Source organism: Dermacentor andersoni, chromosome 2 (genome assembly GCF_023375885.2).
Source record: "Dermacentor andersoni chromosome 2, qqDerAnde1_hic_scaffold, whole genome shotgun sequence".
Classification (NCBI taxonomy): domain Eukaryota; kingdom Metazoa; phylum Arthropoda; class Arachnida; order Ixodida; family Ixodidae; genus Dermacentor; species Dermacentor andersoni.
The window spans coordinates 63,808,639-63,833,723 of NC_092815.1; the positions used below are offsets into that span (position 1 = coordinate 63,808,639).

Below are 25,085 nucleotides of genomic sequence, written 5' to 3' on the forward strand. Positions count from 1 at the left end.
TAAGATAACATTCCTTATCAGAAGCTTTTTTTGTTTTGTTTTGTTAAATCTCATTCTGTGAGGCCAATCTCTTTTATCAATATATGTTAAGGCAGCTTCAACTTGTCACTTTGAACGCAATAGGTACAAACAACAGCTTTGAGAAGGAAAATTTCATAACCGAACAAGAAGAAACAAATACAAAAGGAACAAATGCGACATCATCTTGACCCTGGAACGTAGAGCTATGTGAGTTCTCAGTATAGTAAAATGTTGATGGAGATTTCGCGGTAAATACGCGACTCCACCGTCGAATCCATCGTTCACGGGGCGTTATACGGGTACACCCCATTCAATCATTCGATCCTCTTCTGCAGAATATTTGCAGCAGTAAATGACTTTTTTTACAGTGATCCCCTTAGCCCGAGCAGGGTTAGCCTTTCTTTATATGCACATCCATTCATTCACTGCGAACACACTGTCTCACGGTGGTATACCTGAGTCTGTTCATTTAGTGTTTGATGAAATAAAACAATTCTCGGCGTTTCTCTGCAACAAACACAAATAAAAGGTCTGAGACGGCAACTTTCACGACCGAACAATGAAAACCAAGGAAAAAGGAACGAATTCGACACAAATGCGACAGCGTATAAGATCGTCGTTAAATACCCCAAAAATGCGTCGTCCAAAGACGTATTTTCGATCATTTTGGAAGTCCGCATAAAAACGCACGCGTAACCCGAAACGGCATCCTGCGTCAAACCAGCAAGCGTACAGCGCAATGTAGCCGACGTTAAATGTTCTTGACTCGAATTCATATTGACCGAATGTCCAAGGCAGCGTCGATTGCTATTGCAGCTCAAATTCAGCGCGGTGGGAAACGTGGTGCGTCTTGGAGTCAGGCAGCACACCCTTAGGTCTTCACCAGAAGGCGCACCTCTCCTCCGGATTCATGGCCGCGTTTTGGGGACAGCCGAAGGCGGCCGAGAACCAGCGATTGTGGCGGAATGGCGTCCTGCACGATGCCTCAGAGCCGCAGCGAACGTAGCAGCCTGCAACGAAGTAGGTCTGCTCGTCACTGAAGTCTTGGAAACCCAGCAGCCGGGCTTCGTTCGGAGTGGTGCGGTTGTTCGCTTGGCCCTGAAGAGCATTCGTAAGAGAAGATAGGAAAGTCTACGCTGTAATGACAGAAAAACTCGCGTGTTATGACCAAATGATGTTTTCTGGATCTAAATTCTCCTGCAAATAGCTGTTTACGTCGTATTTTTCAGAATCTGGGGAACGCACACGACATCAGCCACTCGTTGAAAAGAATTTCATCCCAGGCAGCACACGAACCTTGGCCTGCCGCATAGAAAACGAGCATTCGATTCTACACCCTAAAGCTATCACGACAGCTCGTAAAGCGCCGTGCAAAATAAGAGATAGTTGTGAAATTGCCTCCAAAATATCCGGCACTATGCGTTGCTTCCCATCAGTGATCTCTGAGGCCCACCAGATATCTCTGAGGCCAATGACTGCACTTAATTGTGTCCCCGCGCTCGCTAGGCGCCACTAGACAGACGGCCCCGCAAAAGGCGTTCAAGCTGGACCTTTCCGCCTTTGCCTTGACGGGGTTTCTATATCGGTGCTTCTAGAAATTGAGGAACGTAGAACAGACCAAATCAATACGAAGTAAAAATTTAAAAACAGAATTGCTTGCTGTTAATATGAGCAATTTGCCAAAGCTCTGTACAGACGGGGGAACATTTCCAACAACGAAAAATGGGTATTCAATTTGAGGAAATGTCGCAAAAAATGTGCTTATCCTAGTGTGAGTTATCTCTACATCTATCTGATGTCTTGTCATGATGATGAGGTGACCGATAATGATGACGTCTTGATGATCGTGAAGAGGGTCATGAAAACTGCCTAAGGGAAAAGACATCAACGACAGAATATAGATATTGCTCGCATATTGAGGAATAGCCCATCGGTCTTTTCTACGTTAGGAGGCAATACTTGTTCGTGGCATCCACATACGGACGCCTGTTTATTATTTTTCATTGTTGCCACATCCAACCGAAGGACATTATTGTAGAGCAGTGCTTTACAAAAAATACACATAAAATATGCCATGGAAGTAAAAATTACAAATCATATTTTACACGCACAAATTTCAATAAACAGGCCATATAGCGAGAAAATATAGGCGGGTCACAACTTCTGATGACGGAGCACAAAATATACATGACCAAGAAGCTGCTTACAACATATACGTGCATACAATACAAGATATACATAAACAAGATATGAAGGTTGGTAGCTACATCAGATTTTTAAAATGGAACGTGAAAACGAAAACAAGATTTATCCGAGCTAACATTCGAGCTGAATCATTTCATATTGCCGCGCATGTGCTGTATAAGACCTTAAGCGAAGGTGCCATTATTAGACGCTCGGTAAATGGTTTCATTGGGAAATAGCCCATGGGAAAAGAGTTCACAAAAAGTTTTGGAAATCAAACTTCTTCTGCAATATTTAGTTAAAGCCACAGGCATGGACACAATCAATATACCGGCAACACTGGGCACATATAAATGTCATTTCAATTAAAGCTAATTAACACCCCGGAAAAAATTTCTTGAGGCAGCATTGTTTTGAATGACAGACTATACATACAACAGCACATGTCGTGGATTGCATACAAATCTGAAAATACTTGATGTTCAGAATTATCCAATGTCAAATTGTACAAAACGTTAGCAATTTTCAGCGGTAGAAAATCAGTCTCTGTACTGCTCGCACCGGTTCAGAAGGCGGAATATGGAAATTTTTTTACAATAGATTTAATTGAGAGCACATTATATACTTCACGCGGGCTTTAACTAAGCTCAAACGAAATGATATCAAGACGTTTAAGTTCGCGAACTTCTAATCAAGCTCCTAACTTCCTATGACATATTTTTTCGAGAGAACTATAGCTCCAATACATATATTCCTCCTGCTAACAGGAAACAGCCATGTGTTCGTCGCTCTGGCTTTGGTGGTAGCGCGTCTCAAATTTCAACAACACAGAATCAGGAATGGCACGACACGTGGACTAAAGCTGACTCCGCAGTGTGGCTGCTCCTTAAAACATGAGCATGCACAAGCTTTGAACTGTCGTGTGATGGTGTGGGTATGCCACCACAGTTAGGTAATTGGAAACCCGGAAGAGACTTCCTGCAGTATACAAAGCTGCTGCGTGCAATTACTATTCAGCTTTTGTTTTCGCTAAAGCGCAGTTTGTCAATAAGATTATTATTTAGAGACAATACAGCGTCCATTCTCCATAGAATCCTCCCCGAGCTCCACATCTCGAACGATGTCTGTGCACGCCTTTCCTCATTTCAGTCTAATCAAATATTTTACTCCAGTTTAAACTGTACGTGGAAATCAAACGCATAGTAACGTTAGAACTGGAGTGAAATATGCGTAGCTTATTTTCGAGCTTATTGTTGATTATTGGGTATTCTCAAGGTTGAGATTTGAGATTATTGGGGAGAACTGAAGTGTGTGTGGATATTACTTTAAATAACAGCTACAACTAAGGGATGCCAAGACACGTACGCCGCCATTGTGTGAAATTACCAGGTCTCATTTTGCAAGAAAAGCACGAAAATATTCGAACCTTGACAGGCGTACTCTTAAACCACCTTACATAATATTGAGTGATGCCCACCAAATGAGCTACAGCGTCCCAAGTAGTTTGTTTGGAAAGTGTGGAAATGCGCGAACTGCGCATTTCGATAACGTTGCTCACCTGAAATGCACGCCCCACGGGCCTTTCGACGGCGGCGTGTAGAAGCACAGCAGCTGTGAAATTGTCGGCAGCTTCGTTACATGGCTTCGTCGTGTACGGATGCCGGACGAACGTCTCGATCAAAACCTACGCAGTCGAAGCCTGCGTCAACGTACCGTAACCACAGTGAAGTCATTTCATTAGAAATGTAAATATCCGACGAAATCACCGAAATACAGATCGACGTCTTCGAAGGGCAACTTTACTTAGTGAAAGCGAAGACAGTTCCTTTTGTGTACGCATTTTGTGTGTGTGTGTGTGTGTGTGTGTACGCGTGCGTGCGTGTGTGTGTGTGTGTGTGTGCGTGTGCGTGCGTGCGTGTGTGTGTGTGCGTGTGTGTGCGTGTGTGTGTGCGTGTGTGTGCGTGTGTGTGTGCGTGTGTGTGTGTGTGTGTGTGTGTGTGTGTGTGTGCGTGCGTGCGCGTGCGTGTGTGCGTGCGTGCGTGTGTGCGTGCGTGCGTGTGTGTGCGTGCGTGTGCGTGCGTGTGTGTGTGTGCGTGTGCGTGCGTGTGTATGTGTATGTGCGTGCGTGCGTGTGTGCGTGTGTGCGTGCGTGCGTGTGTGCGTGCGTGTGTGCGTGCGTGTGTGCGTGCGTGTGTGTGTGTGTATGTGTGTGTGCGTGCGCGTGTGTTGCATTCACTACCTGGCCACCAATTACATTGGGACGCGAAGACGCATGGATGCAAGGTTACAAAAGTATGCAATTTCTTGGCACCACAAAGCAATTCAAGTTAGCATCCAGGTACTCACAAACTCTCAATTTTTATTTCATCAAATCTGCTAACGAGATTGTTTCGCTGTAAAATCTGTTCAGCGACAAGTGGGAAAGTTCAATGCTCTATTTTACATACAACATGAGGATGTCTTGTGATTTCTTTTCTTTCTCTCATTCGTTTCAAATCGGTGCTCTTCGCAGCTTTAGCGACACCATACGCAGCATACAATCGTTTAACGTTTCTTCACAAACAGAATCGCGACTAAATTCCACCAGCGCGCTGCCACACTTTGGAACCACAATAAATAACGAGTGTGGAACCACGTCCTCGAATATCAATTGCGCGGAAAATTCTCGACTTTCGACGGCCATACAGATTATATTTTGTGGCCCTATAAATTTATTTGGGTGGAATAAATTTATTCTTTACGCAAAATCGTGAAATGATTTCGCAACGCTCCCTTCAGGTGCAGCCTCCACTTACATTCCTGCATTGCGCAGAAAATTCAGTTTTGGCTTTGGCAAGTGCACAGTTTGCTTTTCTTTTATACATATTTAGCTATGCTAAAGCTACAAAGAACTTCAATAAAAACATCCAAATAAGACAAAGCTTTCCAGTAAGATGGGGATGAAGGCATCCGAAGTGATCAACACTGCTCGAACAAGGAATGTCGCTGGAGCCAATGCTTCGGCTAGGAGAGTTGCCTTCGTCATAGCAGCAACTGTTTATTATTATTATTATTATTATTATTATTATTATTATTATTATTATTATTATTATTATTATTATTATTATTATTATTATTATTATTATTATTATTATTGTTATTATAGCGCACCTCACCCCTCCGTCCAACTGGAGTGAAGAATAAGCCGGTGTGTAGAGCAGGCTGAAGGAATCTCGAACGTTAGAAGTTGGGAGGTGATCAAATCTCTAGTTTAAGTCGATAAAGGATGCCTTCCTGATCCAGTTGGGGATGAGAATGGACTGGAGTCCATTCTCATCCGGCACTCTACTGCGTCACCCTTCGCGTGATGGGAATAGGAGGAGCGCCGGACGCCTTAAATCGGTTGGCTGCATGTACCCACAGGAACGGCCCACATTTTTAGACAGTACTATCTTCGCGATCGATCCTCAAAGAAAGGTTAGAAACCCAGATACCAGATACGGATAAGGGTGAGTAAATCGCTAAGCAAGACATCGTCATCAAAAGAAACACTAGAGAGAGGGATATTGTGAAACAGAGGGAAAGAGAAGAAACGTGCAATCAAACATGCTTCCATTCCTTACTGACGTCACTCCTGTGCTGCTTAATTTTTGTGCCTTCGTGGTCTTGATTTATTTCGCAATTTTTCCTGTTTTATTCACTAGTGCATTTGTTTCCTTTGCTTACTGCTGACCTTGCCACCTCCCTGTACGTATAGTTGCGATAGCTCTTTCATATTGTTTTCTTTCATACGGTTTGTTTTAGTGCCTTTTAAATTATTGCACATTTTGAACTCTCCCCCACCTGCTATAGCCTCCATGGGCTGCATTATGAGCAATAAATAAGTAATTAATTAAGCCTACAATTATCGACCTCCAGCTACTGCGGCGTTCCTATAATTGACTATTGTTCGGGTAATAAATACAGGAATACGACGCAAAGTGTAGTCGAAGCAGCGTGCTCTCCGCCCTGCGACCGAGCCCCGTGCACGAAAAACACAAATTTGTTCGTACATGAATGAGACCGCGCACGTGGCTCACGGTGGCTGCTATATGGGCAATTATTAAGCGCTTGGCAGCTCGTTTTCGCTCATGTGCCAGTGCGCGGACCACCGAGGAACAGTGAAGACGTGACTGGCGAAAGCCTTCGTTGTGCGTCTGCCAAGGGATGTCCTGTCACCCAATGACGATAGAATAACTGTTTAACAGCCGGATGCTTACATCGCGTGACGGTCTCTAGCAATTGCCCTGAATCCATTTCCTTAGTTACAGTTGTGCTCTAGCACAAGCATTCTACTCTAGTTGTACTCTAGTAGCATTCTCCTTCGCTCAAGCATCTTGTACAACAGCTGTGCGCAGATGTCATCGTCACTGCGCCACTGCGCGTCTTAGTGGCTGTTTCGCAAGGCGTGAACACTTGTCTTAATAGCACAAGACACAAATTCTTTTCTTGGCGAGCTGTGTAATACGATTGGTCCAAGTTTTTCCGTTGCGCTTCCGGACCAAATGACGATATGATCAGTCTGTGACCCCGTTATCGAGCGCTGAAGTTGTAGCGAAGAACTCCTTGCGGCACGGTGTTGCTGGCAACCCGAAGGTCGATAGTCTCGGCAAATGACTTTCAATTATACTGTATAGGGCACAGTATATTAAAAGTGTCATGACCCGATGTTCAAAGCTGCTTCAAATTCTGCTATAGGTATTATGTCGTCGCAAGTATACTTCCACGACTCATAACGGGCACGTGAAGAAACCGCTTCATCGCTAGGGGGCCGCCTAGGGTATCCATGAAAATAGATTTGCCACGGATAATGACGCAAGCAGCATCTTTCTTTCCGAAATGTGCCCACAACACGCAGCCGGTGCCTCAACAACCTACCTCGGCAACAAGTCGGCCGAGGGACCCGTAGTTAACGGAGGGGGTGAGCGTCTGCCCGAAGACGGGCGGCTGCAGCACCAACATGGGCACCAGCAGCGCGTGCAGCGACTCGAGGTAGCGCAGCCTGGTGTCCAGCGGATCCACGAACAGGGGCAGCGACAGGTGGTCGAGCCTGGAGCCGAGCGCTGCCAAGCGAAGCTCGCTCAGAGCGCTGGTCGTCTGCGCCACAGAGCCGAACAAAGTGCGCCTGGCGTCGGCCACCGGGACCGACTCGTACAGCGCGTCAACGACCTCCTGAAAGAACAAGCAGGGCGGGGTGCATGGGCATGTAATCTGCCATGGGACTCGCTGCACAGGGTGCCTTACATTACGTGCCGCAAGTTTAGAAGGAAGCAAAGCCTCCTACGCGAATTTAACCAACCATATTGCCGTCAATATGTCATTAGGAGGATTCAGTTCCTTGCGGCGCGCTAGCTTTATTGTATAAACTTCTTCAGCATTTAAGGAAAAGCCAGCTAAATTTAAAAATTTCGCTGAGTCAACTGTAATTGACTTTTACGTAATGCGAAGCGTTCATGATTTGTAGAGAACGGTGGTATGAGTGATGTAACTGTTGTGTAGTGAACGGGTACGTAGAGATTATATGTTGTAGGCGCTTATTGTTTATATTACATAAGACAGAATGTTTATAATGGCGAAATATATAATTGGAAGCAAACTAAAACCCAGTGGCACATACGAAGTCACCCCTGTGGCATATTATTTTAGAATTCATTATCACCAGAGTCGGCCTACTAAAACGGCAAGATACCCCGCCAGCCCGCAAAAACGTGGCTGAGATCGGTGAACGCTTCGCATTAAAGAAAACTGTGACGCGGATGCTTGCACGCCGCAGCAGAGCCACAGAACCGATGAAACAGCCAATTGTAACTGCTGAAATTGAAAACTTACGCCGCTGCCAGCCAGTGCGCTATCGAGAATCGCGATAACCAATAGGTCATTTTCCTTTGCATTCCCAAAGGAGTACAAAGTAGTGTAACACCGTTCAATCGTATGTAAGCTCTGTGTAAATATCGAACGGTCAGCGCATGGCGTATACATTTGTACGGTGAGCCATCGTCCTGAGCATACGATACAGAGTAGATCTCACGTGCACCGCAGATTCATTCGAAGAACACCTTGATGACTATTCTTGAAAACAACAGTGTCATATACAACGTTATAGAAATACATTTGCCGAGGCCATCGACCTTCTGTGTTCATAAGGGTGGCTTGTAGGGCTAGTTGGTACATGGTTATACTATTAGAATGCCAGAAAACTTGAAAAATGGAAAAAAAAATGGGAGGCAGACATGGATGGACATAGCGATAGGAAGGTGGCTGCCGTGTGGTGCCAGCAACACGTCGCGTCAAGGAGTTCTTCGCTACCGCTACAACTTTCGCTGTCTATAATGTGGTCACAGACTGATCATATCGCAATTTAGTCCGGAAGCACAACGGGAACACTTCTACCAATCGTGTACCACAGCTCGCCAAGATTTTCCGTCTTGCGCCCTTGAGACAAGTGGTCCCACCAGAAATCATTAACTAAGATATAGAGAATAAACTTTACTGTTGCTCTAAAAAATATTCCCGTTGTGATCTGTGTGGGTCACTCCGGAATTCCTTCTTCTGGTCTAAGGCACCCACGTAGACAACCGCCACGCAGGCTCGGCCTGTAAATGATATCTGGTTATCCAGGACCGGGCTAGTCAAGGCAGCCTCTCACTGCTCCAATGTGGGACTTTTGTGTGGAGGCGTGCTGGGTTACGTTGGCAGGCCCACATGGTCTGGCGTAATGTAACCTTATCCCAGCAATGTTGACATTTACCCTCATACGCGGTAGGGCAAAATTTTTTAAGTATATATACACATGGAAAAGTGCCTGCCTAAAGCTGACGCCAGCATGTCACCAGCATGTCGCCTGCTCTTTGTTGAGCTTAGGGTGGGGCGGAGGTTATTTTCTGCTGTTTCCCCTTACGTGCTCCAGTATTTCGCTATACCGTTGGGGTACAAGCATTGATAGCCACGCCTCAACCCCCCGCTCGGTAAGTGTGGCCTCGAGAATTACGTCAGCCGTGTGGTTATCTGCATGCACTCGTACCCATGGCATTTGATGTTTGACTCGGGGGCTCACGCCCTGAATGAGTCCTATGGCCGTCTTGCATAGTCTTCAGTTGAGATAATTTGCCGGCTTACTGCGAGTCGGCGATTATAGTCAAAGACTCTCTCCTATGGATACCGCTAGAGCTACAGCGGCCTCTTCAGTCTACGTGGGTTTACTGTCTCTGACAGTTATGCTGGCGAGTTCTCTACACGCAGAGTCCACTGCCGTAGCAACAGCCACTGATCATCTAGCACAACAAACTGCGTCCACGTATACCACATCCGCTCTGCCCGCCAGTCCTTTTTCTGGACTCTTGGCTCTCCCTTTCCTTCTGCCTCGACTGGGTGCATGTGCCATGGAATCGGGAGCACGGTATCCTATTTTGTATCTCTGATGTTCCCGAGGCAATCTCGGTAGCCGATATTCTTTAGCAGAGATCTACCGGTCTTCGTTAGTAGGAGCCATTCAATTTGGGAGCTGAGCTACGCATTCTGATGTTCTAAGTAGCTGTTGGTAACGTCGAGGTCCATCGCTTGGTCGTAGAGGTCCGCTTGGGGAGGCCCAGGGCCACCTTATAAGCTTTGCGTAGCATGGCCTCTACCTGCTAGCTTTCTGATTGAAGGAGCTTCTGATACAGCAGGCAATACATAGCCCTGCTGGCTACGAGGGCTCGCTCAAGTCTCGCCGTATATTCTACCTGGAGCCCTCTTCTGTCATTTGCGACTCTGGTGATCATGTGAGTCACTTGGGTCCTGGCTTTGGATATGAGTCTGAGCGTGGTGTCTACTCTGTGGTTAGACTGCAGTCACATACCCAGTATCCTGCCCATCAAGCGTAACCTCCAGCTTGAGTGATTTGTCGTATCGCCTTCTGCGTATTATTATTTCGGACTTATTCGGTGGGCAGGCTAGGCGGCATTCTTTGGTCTACTGATTCACATAGTCCGCCTACTCATGAAGCCGTCAGTTTTTCTCCCGCCGAACCCTCGCTGACCCACACCATGACGCCGTCGGCATACACGGCGTTCCAATTGCCTGGGAATCTGTCAAGCCGTTCTGGAAGTCTGGACATGGCCATATTGAAAACTATCGGGGAGACCAAACGCACTGTGAGGTGTGCCCTTGTTAGGCATCCTGATGACGTCAAACCTCACGTCACCCATGTCGATTGGGGCTGTTCTAGCGGTCAGAAAAGCCATGGCATATCCGTGGATCTTCTGACCGCAGCCTAATCGACTCAGTCCCTCGAGGACTGCGTCGTGACTCACGTTGTCAAAGGCCCCCTTTATATCGAGGGCCATGAATACGTCTTCTACGTGACATGGTGATCGGGTCAAGACTTCTTCCTCGAGTAAGAGGAGGACATCTTGAGTTGACAGATATTGGCGGAAGCCGAACGTTGTCTTGGGTAGATTACCTTCGAGATAGCCCTGGAGCCGCGTGACCACCACTCGCTCGTAGAGTTTTCCGAAACACGGCGTTAGTGATATGGGTCGCAGGTTCTCGAAGTCCGGTTTTTTCACAGGCTCAGGAATGGCCGCGGTCTGCGCGTGTTTCCCCATCCTGAGGCACCGTTCCCGCTTACCACAAGAATCTATGCGAAAACGACCAGGTGATCTGCAGCCCGACCATAATGGAAAGCTAACAACAAAAGAAAGGAAACTTAGCCGATGGTTTTCATTTTCTCTGTTCGATTATGTGCGACACTGGTATTCATTCACAGGCGACGAGTTATATAGCCATAACCTTGCTTAGTGACCGCTCACGTCAAGATAGCGCATTTCAGTTTCAAATAGCAACGCTTTAGTGCTTTCTTACTGTTGCAAGTCTAAGGCCTACCTGGCTTTGACGGCACAGCTACAGACAAACGAAATTCAGTCACTTAACGTCTTCCATAGGCAGCAGAAAGATGGTCTGGATGGTTCGCAGGCTTTCTGCCATCTGGAAACGGCCCGATGCCTCCAACAGCTCGGCCATCTTGGATGCCACGTCGTGGATTACCACGTCCGCTGCCGCAGATGTGCTGGCGTTCGCTGCTGTGTCAGAACCGCGGGCATACGCGGATGCGACGGCTAGAGGCATTTCGCGGTTAATCATGTTCATGCAGTGCCGGGAGCGTCTGTCTTGCACCTGGTAGAGCATAAGAAGTTTCGCAAACTTTATCTCTGTGGATATGAAGGTTAACTTTGACGGTCTGGAGTGCACACGCAGGGTGTCTCAACTAAGTGCCCAACACTCTTCTCAACAAATAATGACTGTAAATACAGACTAACCCACAATTTTGGTGGCCTAACTAAATGTCTACAAAAATTTCAACACATGACCCAACGATGAATCCAACGACCTTTGCGTTCCTGTATTTTGTGCATTTTATTTTTAGTTTCTTCCTTCTTCTTTTTTTCTTCCTTATGTTCGAACACTTTTTTATTCACCGCGTTTCTAGAAAGTTGTATGGCGCAAGGGAAAGTACAAGGAGAAAACGCTTCTGGCAAGCTTACTCTCGTTAATGCAAATAAGCTAGACTCAACGTCAGGAAATGTTGCGGCATTTTTCTTTTAATGCGATAGTATTATATGCCGCATTACGCGAAAATCTGGCGTTGTAGTCAGCGACGTGACCGAATGATGGTACCAAAATTGCCTACGGCAAAGATTAAAACCATATAAAAATATACTCGAATTGACGTCAGATTTCTCAGCGAGGCTACTGTAAACAAAGTAAATTAATGCATTTGAGAAGAATATTAGGGAATTCCGGTCTGAGCACGCTTCCCCGACGCTATGGCGGCTTCTTTCTTTTTTTTTTTTCTTTCCCGCAGTCTTTATTTTTGTAACATAGCAAGTACCATGCACTGAAGCGTTCTTTCACAGGTTCCCTAACACAGAGAGAGAGGAAATCACACATCTTCATGAAGACCAGTCTTTGCTGCAGGCACTTCTGCCACGCCTGCCATCTCTTGCTAAGCTCATATTCAACGTCAAGCAGAGAACTTGTATACGCAAAGTGCACAAAAGTGCGTTTACACCGGTTTCCCGTTTTCTAGAGCTAGGATGTAGTCAGTTCGTGATCTCCAAATTGCATGCAAGCCTTGTAACATCAGGGTTTCAACACTACTGTTATCATTTTTGTATTCCTCTGTCAGAAACTCTACATCTTCCAAATTTGGTTATATCTGTACATCAAACGCAATTCATATGTTGTGACAAAAGTGTGCTGCATTCGTACAAAAGAAGGCGTGTTGCAACGATTCTGGATAGGGGCAGAGCGCCGAGTTCGTTGAACACAGCACAAAAAAAAAACTGGTTACTTAGCCATGCTTTGACGTGTAAAACTTCAACATGAAACTTAACAAAAATCCTTAATCACTGTTTTCACAGGATATTTTGGAAGATGCTTGGAAAGTCAGGCTTCAGCTGGCTTCCATATCAAGACCGATATAGTGGTGGTGGGAATAGTATATCTATAGTGCTCCAATGGAGCCTCTTCCGTATTACATTTTTGAGGTACACTTGAGAAAAACGCTGTTCAAAGAATCGAGCTGCCTGTTCCACATCCCTGTACCTTAGGGTGCGCGCACGTGGGACTCCTTGGGCACCATAAATCTACTCACCGGAGTACCCACCGCCTAGTTTTTTGAAAGAGTGATGTTTAATGTGATTAGTATGTTTTTTTTTTTTTTTGAAAAAACAAGGTACCTGTGAACTTTTAGTTTTAACTCTAAGTTTACAAGCCCTAGGCCTCCTTTCAGAACCTTGATCCTATCCGGCGATTACAAAAACGGGCTGTCCGAATTATAACACAAAGCAAGTATACTGAACCAAGTAAACCAATTTTCCAGTTATTAAATATCCTTCCTTTCGATCTTTTGCGGTCTTTAAAGATAGCGCTGTGTGTAAACAACATAGTAAAATATAACCAACCTTTCAATGCCTCCCTGTTTCGCTCTCCTTCTCGACTCACGAGAAACCTCACACATAGTAACTTTAATCTGCCACCGAATAATAACATCTACAGTGAAAGATTGGTGCAGTTTTCAGGAGCCAAGGTTTGGAATGCTTTACCCCCAGAAATAAAACAGTCCCACGAAACTAATAAAGCATTAAGAACATACTTTTTGAGCCTTATTTGATCTATGTGACAGTCGTTCGCGGTTTGTATTTGTTGTACAGTGTTGTTCATTACAGATCTTTATTCATTCTCCTGTAAAATGCATATTGTATTATTTTCTCCTCATTGTATAGTGTACTCTGGTCTTTCGCCGTGATTTTGGGCTTTCTATTTTACACAAGTGTTGTGTCATTGCCATCGTGTATTTTTGTATCTGAACCCCACACTAGCCTCTGGCTATGGGTTCAGTCAGTGTCTGATAATTTGTATGGCAAGAATAGAAATAAAACAACAACAACAACAACAACAGATTGCCTAAAAATAAATTAGTGCGCCTCATGTCCCAAATAAATGTGGCGCAATATCTATGTACTCGATTCACGTGTGCCGGCAAACAGGGGAATACCTGCGCTGAGTACCATACGACTGGGAAGAGCACAGTATTGCACGCAAGGGCTCTGTTCATAAGTGGGACAGTTCTCCCGTGCCACTGTTGCACTTTCGCCACGAGAGTGTCACTTCGAATTGTATTCTGTCCGTTCTGCAAGTTGGCAGTATCAAAGCACAGACCAAGGTAGCTGATGATTCCAGACGTCCACTTAATCGCTAGAAAGGTCGTTGGTTTTTGAGTCCCATACACCTAGTCATGCACCCGCGCACTTTCACAATTCACTTTAGCACCAGACACTTTTCATGACATGCTGCACTGCACTCCTTGGCGGACATCTTTAGAGGCACACATAAGCTTAAGGTCGCCAGCGTAGGCGAGGACTTTCAGAGAGGTATCTGCGAAACGGAAGCCTGTTGTGTCGCTATCGTTCAGAATAGCTGGTGGCATGGGACATCCTTGCCTAACGGATCTGTTGAGCTCTATTGTCGGTGTTGTAATCCCGTTGATTGCCAGACACGTCGATACTTGTCTGTAGCAGGCACTTATATATTTAAGATGCCGGTACCCAATGTTGCAGGCTTTAAGCGAAATGAAGAGAAAGTCATGAGCTACTCTGTCGAAAGCCTTGCTCAGATCTACTCGTAAAACCTCAAGCCTGGATTCATCAACGGAGGTGGCTTCGCACAGATAATCTGCATGGCATGCAGATTATCGCTGATACAACGTCCTTTGATGCCGTATGATTGATGGTTCCCGATGACTGCTCCGAGGGCAAAGTCAAGCCGTCTAGCTATAACTTTAGCTAGAATTTCGTAATTGGTCGTTAAACGGCTAATGGGGCGGAAGTCGCTCACTGCCGGCTCTTGCCTTGATTGCTTTTTCGGCAGTAAGACAGTAAGACCTCGTCGCATAGATGGCAGCATTAATCCTCGTTTCCAAATGTCATCGTACACGTCGCGTAGTGTAGACACTAATTCCGGCGAAAATTTCTTGTAAAAAGCAGTGCAGAGCCCATCAACTTTTGGCGATTTTCTTGGTTTTAATTTACGTATGGCCCATTCTACTTTGCTCTCTGATATGCACTCATCCGTTTGCTGTTCTGTCTCATCATTTATGCAATTTAACGTCGAAGCATATTTTTGCAAGAGTTCACGGTCGCGTATGTTTCTTCATATACGAAGAGGTCCTTGTATGCTTAGGTAAAAGCAGCCTCGATGTCATTTTGGGGTGTGAGAAGGCTGTCGCCGCTTTGTAGCGCTTCTATTCTGTTTTTCCAGCCCCACTGTCCTTCTTTTGCCTTGAAAATCTTAAGCGGTTCCTCATCTCTCTGCTGTGATCACAGCGCCGTTGTACTCCTTCTCCAGTATTGCCAGCAGCTACCCTTTTCACTCTTTGATATCTTATGTAAAAGAACCTGTGTGACAGCTTTCGGCTTCGATAAGATTTTTCTGAGTTTGCATAATACTCAGCTTCTCGCTTTTCTTTAGTGCCGATTTTTCCTGTCCTTTCGTAAGTAGAAACATCTTACATTCTTCTAACTCTTACTACAAGACAGCGTCTACGTTTCCTCGGTTCGGTCTTTCCTTGATTAGATTCCTGATGCTGCCGCATATCTTTTGTCATCCAGCAGACTATCATTCAGCTTCCACAACTGCCATTCCTTGCGCCTCCGTCCAGTTCTTTCCTTTTCTTCTAATGTGGATGTGACAAATGCATGATGTGAGAATGCGACGGGCTCCGCCTTACAACGCCCGCTGTACGATGACAGGTCGCTAGAGACGTAAAACCGATCAACCTTCGAATAACAGTCACCTTTGCAATGTGTAAAACCATCGTTATTTCCTGGCGCAAGTTCAGTAACATCCTGCAAGTCATAGTCGCGCAAAAGCTTCCGGAGCTCTTGTAGGCTGGCATCTGGAGATCGCTTTTGGAACAATCAGAAGCACGTAAAACACAATTAAAGTCGCCGGCAAATATGGTATGGCACGGTGAGTCAATATACCAGCTGCCTCAGGCCTGAGAAGAATTCTTTTCGGAGCGATGCCTCATTCGGAGCTTGAAACAAAATGAGCTTGTATGATTCGTTCCGGTAAACCAAATCCACCCTGCATAAACAGCTGTTTCAGTGCTTGACCTACTCGGGGTATTCTAGTACAGCTGAGTGTCTTTTTTACCAAAATGGCCGTTCCTCCACTGTATCCATAAGCAGGTAAAAGATGAAACGAGTAATGGTTGCGAACGAAATGGTTCATCTCTTCCAACTGCACACTCGATGAAAGCTTAGTCTCCTGAATAAATGCAATGACAACATTTTTCTGTAAGAGTAGATTTAGAAACCACTGCTTCCTCTGGCGTATGACCAAGGTCATGCAGTTTTAGGTAAGCCATATTGAGAAAAAGAAATGATGGCTCTCCCGTAATCCGGAGTAGATGTAGGCATGAAATGGCTACCGGCAAAGCAGATTGGTTGGAGATGATACTAACCCCATTCTTAAAATGAATGTAGTGTCTTTTTCGACGGCACACCCCACCACACCACACCGCCCCACGCCACACTGGTCCATATGGATGCAATAGTTTCCTTTACAGACAGAACCTCATTGCAAGTCTCAACTCGGTCAAACAGTCATCCGCGGTGCGCCGGACGCTACCGGATTGGACGCTGCCGGACGCTACCGGCGCGGTTGGCGCGCAAAACGCTTCCATCGGCAGGTCCTGGCCCAAACGCTGCTGGCGTCTCGCGGCGTTCTGCTCCAGAGTTCCTTCCTCCATCCCAGTGACCGCGTCTTCAGACGCCACTGGCGTCTCCGGGCGTTCTGGTGCATGCTTCTCTATGGCAAAACCTTGAGTCCCAGTGGAAACGCCGATGGCATCTCCGATAGCGTCTCCACTGGGACTGAAGGGCACGGAGCTCAGAACACTGCGCTGCACTCTTTTTCCGGCTCTCCCGAAGTTTTATCTGTGATTACAGACACAGCAGGCGAAACTACTGCCGCAGCCTTCACCGGAGAAACGGCGTTCTCAGTTCATTTTTGCGTGGCTGGTGTTTCCGGTTCAGGCACTCATAAGGAAAGGTAAGGTTACGCGGCTGCAATGTTTCTACAGCTTCATCTTCATCCGTAAGCGCCTCTGTATCGTAGTTCTCGACATCTTCCAGTGTCATGGTAGTGTATGTTTTCCTGCAGTCGTCGGCTTTATGGCCGAACTTATGGCATTCATAACAATGATGGGATACGGCAATCCTTTCTTATAGGAGCCGATCTCTTGCATCTTGGATACAGCGGCGATCTTCCAAGCATAATTACAAGAGTATTGCTGCCACGTATACGAATCTGATGTGGGAGCATTTCGACAGAAAATCCGTGTTTCGGTTTCAAAATCACCGACCTGGATGAGATTTGGGCTCCCTTCAATTTTGCGGTCAGCCACGCTTCCTTCCTCACTTCCTCAATTTTTGCCAAATGGCTCCATTGCTTTTCGCATGGCGTCGTCGCTGGTACGGTTAGGAAACCAATGGAGCTTGACTCTCACCATTGCTTTTCACATGGCGTTGTCGCTGGTATGGTAAGGAAACCAATGGAGCTTGACTTTCACCTGACTGCCTTGGGATCGATGACATCTTTTACCTTTTATGTGCAGTTCGCTTGCTTCTCCAAGCACTTGCTTCGCGGCCATTGAATACATCGTTAGCGCTCAGACATGATTCATCTGGTAAGCACCAACCAACGCCACATCCTTGACTGCTCGTAGTCCCGCAATTTCTTCTTCGAAGTCGTTGATTCGGAATGGCCTAGCAGACACATCACAATGCAGAAACACAGTGTTCAGGGAAGCGCTCCCAGTTAGCACTTGGAGCAGAATAACCTCGTCGTCTTCAGCAAAAACAGTAGAACCGCGCCCTGTGGGCGCTAACACCGCGTGGAGAGAGCAGATGGTCCCTGTGTCCGACGCGCGCGAGAGCCGACGATGTAGTGCCCCCGACTCCACGGCGGCTCCATGGTTCAAGTTGACTTATGGCGAATTCGGAAAATCGCACCGGGGCGCCCTGGAGCGACGATTATGGGGTGAAACGGCGCATTAAGGCGCCTCGGTGCGCACAGGTGTGATTTTCCGAATTCGCCATAAATGTGTGCCCAGTGCGTGCGTCATTACGCACTGTGACGTCGCAACCAATGGGCAGGAGGTGACGCCACGTCATGAGTGTACAAAATTAGTGTATCAAATAGAAAGCTAATGTCCAACTGAATGCCGCTAAGCGGTCCTTCAAGCTATGAACTCCTTGCGGGCAAGCGAGAGCGTTGAGACACTTGACGTATTTTCATTTGGCCTTACCGAAGAGTAGGCAAGAGCTTGCGCGGACAAGGGATGCGCAGAAAAAGACATTCCCACACGTAAACAGACTTAATTGTCTCTACCGAATTTTTTTTCTTTATTTAAGGGGCTTGTTATCGTGGAAAAGCAAGAAAAAACTGAATCGGTAGAAGCACTCTGTATATTGTCAGGATTGGGGGCTCAATCCCATCGCTCGTAACCCTTTGTCAAGATTGGAGTCCGGCATGAATTAGAAGGTAGCTGGCCCATGCCGTCGTGCAACTTATCCACGCTGAGGACTTTGATGAAGGGAAGGACTGCTCCTCATCGAGAACGAGGAATATGGGTTTATTTACAGTATTTACATGCAGGGGCGCTATAACGTAAAACTATTCCAAACTTTTCTATTCCAATTCTGCTATCAGCCCTCCACGATTGGTCAAAAACTTTTTTCGACCACCCCCACTTCACCTGTCACGCGACGTCACGAAAACCGCGATACCTCCCCATCTGATATGATGTGTACACACTGATTATGCATGATTTGACAGAAAAAAGGAAAACAGTTATTTCTGATTTCTTTTCGCCATTAGCCTCCGGGTATTCGTCAAAAGTTTTCGGGCTGCACCCACTTCACCTGCCTGTCACGCGACGTCACAAAACCGCGAAATCTCACCGAGTCAAAGTGACGTGATGCATTAAACATGCATTAATAAGCCGAACAAAACTGAATTTTCTTCTGAATAGCCGCAGGCTGCCCCGTTCCGAAAGGAATAAAAGATGGCTGCCGCCGATCGCTCAGGCGCTGGCTACTCGCACCTGCCGGAGAGCATGGGTGTATTTGTACATAATAAAACTTCTTGCGTGGCCGTGTAACGTTTTCGAGCACTTTCGGCACGTTTACCACCTCATTCTGCCAACTCTTTTTTGCTGAGTGTACCCTTTAGCGTCATTCTTAAGCTTCCATTGCATGCCGCCGCGATTTTCGACCAGCCACCGCAAGCTAAGTAGGGAAAGCCGACCAATCGCAGACACCGGCACCACCCTCTTCATCCGGTTATCTATTTTCAGTGCACTGGCTCTGCCCCATTGAATCCCTCTCCACTTGAGCGTTCTCCTCGCCTCTTGTCAGCCAATTAGATAGGAAAAGCCGCTCAGTGTAGGCAATGTTATTCGTTTTTCAAGCAAACAAAAGTGACCTCCTATGAACGAGGAGAGCATTTTATTGGTGTGTTCAGACAACCCTGCGGGTGACCGCCCGGTGCTTGCGTCGGTGGTTACGCAAATTTGACGTCAGGAGATTGGAATAAAAACATATTGGAATAGTTTTGCGTTATAGGGCTCCAGTTCATCAGTCTCGCCCCCCCCCCCCGATACCCAAGTGACGGAAACGTTCGTCCAGTCATTGTAAACACGCCGCCTCTCCGCGGCACGGCTTACACACACACACACACACACACACACACACACACACACACACACACACACACACACACACACACACACACACACACACACACACACACACACACACACACACACACACACACACACGCACACGCACACGCACACACACGCACACGCACACGCACACACAGGTTCACGGTCCGGAACCGACGTCACACGGACATCATAGAACTCGGAGCTGACCCCGACAGCACGGCCGCGTGCCCATTGTCTTGCGTCTTGGACGGCGCGTTGGAAGAGGCCTTCGAAGACGTTCCCGTGGCATCTCCCCCGCTCGCGGCCGACCCGGGTAGGTGGTGTCGTGTTGCGGCACAAAGCCTGCTTCGTCGAACTCATTCAGTCACAACGGCGACGAGGCTAGTGCGTAACGCCAAGGAAAGTTGCCGCCACTGTCGAAACGGGCCGGCAAAACTTGCACTGCAGCTGGCCGTTCTTAACAATATTTGTCAGCGCGCTCAATAACTTTCTTAGCTACTCCCCGACCCCTTCGTCACAAAGCACTTTATGAAATCTTGGTTAGTAACACATAATGGCATCAGAATAAAAATACCTATGTCTAAGATTCAAGGAGACTGGCGCATTATAATAACATATAGTTGGCTTCATTAGAATGTCGGCTAAAATTGAAAACTTTTTTTTACACTTTCGGTGTTCGTAAACTGCCTTCAAACGCAGCGCCAGTCGTCAAGTAATAGTATGCATGACACGATGCGTGGCACAATTTTCTCCAGTAAATATTTCTCCCGTCGATGTTACTTTTATATCTGGCTAAACATAGCCAAAGAAGCAAAACCAATAGTGTTGTTGCCTTCAAACTTGTATATATCCAACTTTGTGAAGGTTGTCGGGATGACCTCAAACTGTACGCTTTTCATAGTGTCTTCATAAGTATTGCATTACCCCTATAGCCCCATCAATCCACTTAGGGTGAATTTGTTTCATTGCCTCCGGTAAAAATATATTTAGGGTGATTGCGATACGCGCTGGGGCGGGCATAATTGAAGAGCACCAGGTCATTTGTTTAATATTTTGCGGCACAGTTAGTCAGCTAGCGGTATGACCAGGATGACATCCATTGTAATGACGAGAAGGATAGCCCACCTCGACCTCATCGAGCAAGGATGTCACGCTGAGAGGGGCGAGCTTGCGCATTACGAGCCATGCGGCGATCACTGAAGCGTCGTCGGTCATTTTGAGCACGAAGTACTCGAGCGCCGTCAGCAGCGTCGATGGCTCCACAGAGGGCGTCACCTGTCGGCCAGCCACCTGCGACGCCACCTGGCGCCATGTCTCTGCACTTATGTGAGACCCGGACCAGAGGCTGCGAGCAATAGTTTACAGTCATGTATCTTATGTTTACAATATTACGTATACATTCACATGCAGTGGAGCATGCCATATATGAGATCACTCGACGAGAGAGTCAACGTGCGACATTGCCCTTGTTTTTTGCCACGAGGAAGCATTAGTTTAGCCTCTTTTTCGTCTCTGCCAGCGACAATATGACCTTGGCGCTTTCTATTCTACAAGTAAATGTTACTTTTGCGGCAGTACTACTGAATAGTTAAGCATGTGAACGACGCACAGAATTGCGAGTCGTATCCCTGAACCTCGCTTTCCTCTTCGGTAATCATCATCATCATCATCACCATCATCATCATCTCTCCTCAGTTTCTTCTATTTCGCTCTGACTTAAATGCTTCTCGAGTAAACGGTCCCTCACAGAGTATGGTCTGTAGAAAAGCGGGAAATTCCGCTCTATGTTCTGTATTAGTTTTTAACCGATCCCCTCTTCAGATTTGTGTAAACTGTATCATCCCAACTTTCGGATGCCAACCAGCGTTGATCGTTCCTGTAGAGTGGCGTGTCGTCGCGTAAGCCTGATATGGGAAATTTTCTACATCAGGAAAACTACGTGCGCAACAAATTAATAATGAATAACTTATGTGCGATACCTAAAGACTACAATAAAGACGAAGTGAGACAAACTGCACTGATTTGGCCCACGTGTTATCGACAAACACGTTCAAGGTAGAAATACAAGAAGTTACCAAAAAACGCCTAACAGTGTCAGTTTCATTTTTACCAGCATGGCTTTCCAATTCGAGCCCCTCGAGGTGGTGGTATGACCTCTCCGCTAATTTACAGCCATGGCAACGACATGATCAAATCACGAGCATGGGAAGCTACAGCCGAGCTGGAATAAGCTTAAACAAACCGATAGGGAAGAAGATGGTGGTGATGGCGTCGTCTCACCTGGTGTTCGAGATGAGTGCACTGAGTAGGCGATCTGCACTGGCGACGCTTCGGACGACACTAAAGGCCTGCTGTCGACCCCCAGGCCAACGAAACCCAGCCACCACAGTGAGGAGCGCCTCGTTGTACTTCTCCGAGCGCTGCAGTTCGGTTCGGACCTCGAGCCAGTTGGACAGCTCGTCACTGCTTCGCACGGTCAGCACCAGCAAGCCATTCGGCTACGCGGTCACAATGGAAAACGTTCAAGAATCTTGTGGATGCCAACAGATTAGCGAATGCACATACTACAAGAAGCCATAAACGCATGTGCTTGCCTCGCCCCGCTCCCCCCCTCCTCCCCTGTCAGAAGGGAGGATGGGGGGAGGCAAAGTAGGGCATTTGTTCCCTCCCCCTCACTTTTGAAAGAGGGCAATGTCTGCTGCACACTGGCAAATCCAGCAAACAACAGCCGAAGCCAAGATCTCCTTTTTTTTCAGAATAGCGCTCGTGTAAATATGCTTTTTGTTTATTAAGTATCCCCTGCTTTGGCAGCTAAGATTGTTTTTCCGGCATCGCCTCCACGCGCGGTAGCAGATGACGTTCGACCGGCCGCACTAAGCAGTTCTTCGCAATGCAACCGCCTGCTGGACGTGCCTTGCACGCCTGCATTGCAAAGAAGGCTGCCGCCGGGCAGTCCGAAGCAAGTTCATTTTACGCCACTTGCATCATCCATTGCTTGTTTGGGCCGTCTAACCTAACCATCTATGAAAATACAAAATCAACATTGCTTTTTATAATTTACCGGTCAGTCATCAGCGTTGCCATGTTAACAGTTGTAGCAGTAAATTAATTTACAAAAACCAATTGGAGAATGTTGTATGTTCGGAACACTGATTTTATATTCATTACAGTCACTATAAGTGGGCTCGCATGTGTGTGGGTGTGTGCACACAAGCAAAGTATACATTAAAGGGCAACTTCGGCATGTTGTTGTTGTTGTTGTTGTTGTTGTTGTTGTTGTTGTTGTTGTTGTTGTTGTTGTTGTTGTTGTTGTTGTTGTTGTTGTTGTTGTTGTTGTTGTTGTTGTTGTTTACGCCTATTTTCCATGATACAGCCAATAGAAAAAGCTTTCTAAACGACCGCCTTGCCACTGTCGGTACGTGTAGCTCTCCCACTCGATAGAGAACTCGCTGACGTTTGTTTGAATACGATGCTAGGCGGGAGCTTGAAAAGCAATACTATAGTGCATGCACACGTGCAAAGCCGGCTTCTCCGTTATAATGCTCTTCGTGGGGGGAAGCCTGATTCACCCATGGCGTTCGCTAGACGGGCTTTTACGCTGTATCAGAAATACAGACGGCTCGTGATAATACGAACTCAAATCATACAAACCTTGCGTTAACTCAACCGAGCCTGACTTTTTAGTTGCTGCGACATATATTTAGTGCATTTTGAAGCCGCCTAATTAAAGTAATGGTTTTATGCAATTCAAACGTTATGGATTCACGTAGGAAGTCGGGGTCAGAGCAACGCGCCTTAAAACGCCTAATAAGACGTTGATAAGGTATCTAGAATCAAAACGTAGCACATGCTTAATCTCGATGGCAGCTGCAACGATTTGGCAGGCAACACCTCTATCTCTCTTCTATTTTCTTCTATTTTTAGCCGCTCTAGTGATGTGACATAACAAAGAAATATGCCCGATGATGTTTCCAACGGTACCTGACTAACTGTGACTCAAAACTCACAAAAATTGTGCCCATCGACATACTGTGGGAAACAATGGCGCGTAAAGTTGCCTATCTATAGCATTCTTGAGGCCTCGCAAATGAGTGTTAACGGATGGCGCGACATGTCCGTGCAAGGCGAGCAGCTGTGTGTGACGCGAGCGTGCGTGTGACGACGAAGACAAGGCGACGGCGACGAGGACGGCTTGATGGCGATGGTCTGCCGACTTAGCCGTACCACTCCCAGGAATGAACGCTATACTTATGTTCTGATGCGCCCTACGCCGATTCCGAATGTTTTGCATTGAGCAAACCGGGTTGATCTCGTAGGTGGTGTGCGCTATGTCGCCTCGCTTGTCACATATCGTCTCAAAGGAGTCTACTTGCCTCAGCGAAGGATCGGACCAACTGGCACACTCTCTGTTTTATAAGCAAATTGTTGACGTGCGACCGTAAGCGCGTCTCAAAGCACCACAACTTGCTGAGGGAAGGAGAGTGGTAAAGTTGTTATTCATTCGTGCCACGCATTCGCCCGTGGGCTAACGATTAGAGCATCGGGCAAAGGGCTGCGGCGACCCAGTTTCACATCCTCGCATCAGACACGTAGCTGTTCCTTTGTTGAAGAAGCCCCAAACGATGCGCGACTTTAACCAACCTGCCTGCTTACCGCAAAGTGCGTGCATGGTAACGCTTCGCATGAATGCTCACCTTTTGCTCCGGTTCGACCTGGCATCGAAACAGCGCGTGTAAGCGCCAGCGCAGCGAAAGCGCGATCAGCTTGGCGAGCAGCGACTCGGCCTCGATTCGGGTGGGCGCAGGCGTCTCCTCGACGAATCCCGGTGGCAGAGGGTCCGGCGGCCATCCAAAGCCCAGTTGGCGGAGCAGGTCCGACAGCTTGGGTGCCGCGTCGTCCTCCAGCGAAGGAAGACGCACGCACAGCTGGAAGAGCGACGCCGCCTTCTGCAAGGCCGTCAGGTTGCCGCCACTGTCCTTGACGGTGGCAACGAGCGTCTGCGCCAGCTGCCAGCCGGCCTCGGCCAGTGCCCTGCGTTGACAGGACCGCGAGAACGTGTTGGCGTATATGCTTTGTCGAGAACGCTGCTTCCACGAAAAGAGAAAAAAAATACGAGTGGTAGCGCTAGAAACGGGAGGTGCAGACTGAGGCAGTTGAAATGATAGTCTGCACGTCCCCTTCTTTGCGCTGTTACTCGCTTTTTTTTTTCTTTTTTTTTTTTAACGTGCACCAACCAGTCCAAGATAGCACTTTATTGCTTCCACGAGCCTAATGATGGCAGGACTTTAGCAGAGCGTCGCATAGCTAGTTGCGCCATCGTGTACGGTTGTGTTGTAGGGGGTCTCAAGTTCTTCTGGTAAAAAAGAAAGCGACTACACAGTTTAGTGTAAACACAAAGAGGGTGTTTCCTCAAGAATACCAGCTAGCCAAAATACACACAAGGAATAGCTCCTCGGTCGATACATTCCGAGGAACCTTGAAAGTTCGAGTCACCACGCAAGTACACAGAGCGAATAATTCTCACCCATGTCCGAAAGTCGCAGGTGGAGTGCCATCCGTCGAACGGAAGCGCATCCCAGCGATCGTG

General features: G+C 47.0%; 1 protein-coding gene across 1 annotated transcript in view; it reads right to left on the minus strand.

Annotated features, from left to right (window-relative positions):
• Window positions 1-462: 462 nt before the first annotated feature.
• The window catches only part of LOC126542586 (uncharacterized), a 29,156-nt gene continuing 4,533 nt past the window's right edge, over window positions 463-25,085 (minus strand). The window contains exons 3-9 of the mRNA XM_072286132.1: window positions 24,193-24,706; window positions 21,779-21,996; window positions 20,624-20,843; window positions 11,134-11,376; window positions 7,102-7,395; window positions 3,764-3,889; window positions 463-1,119 (exon numbers count right to left, since the gene is read on the minus strand). Of these exons, the coding sequence (XP_072142233.1) occupies window positions 901-1,119; window positions 3,764-3,889; window positions 7,102-7,395; window positions 11,134-11,376; window positions 20,624-20,843; window positions 21,779-21,996; window positions 24,193-24,706 (1,834 nt within the window). The 3' untranslated portion in view covers window positions 463-900. The remainder of the gene's footprint in view (window positions 1,120-3,763; window positions 3,890-7,101; window positions 7,396-11,133; window positions 11,377-20,623; window positions 20,844-21,778; window positions 21,997-24,192; window positions 24,707-25,085) is intronic.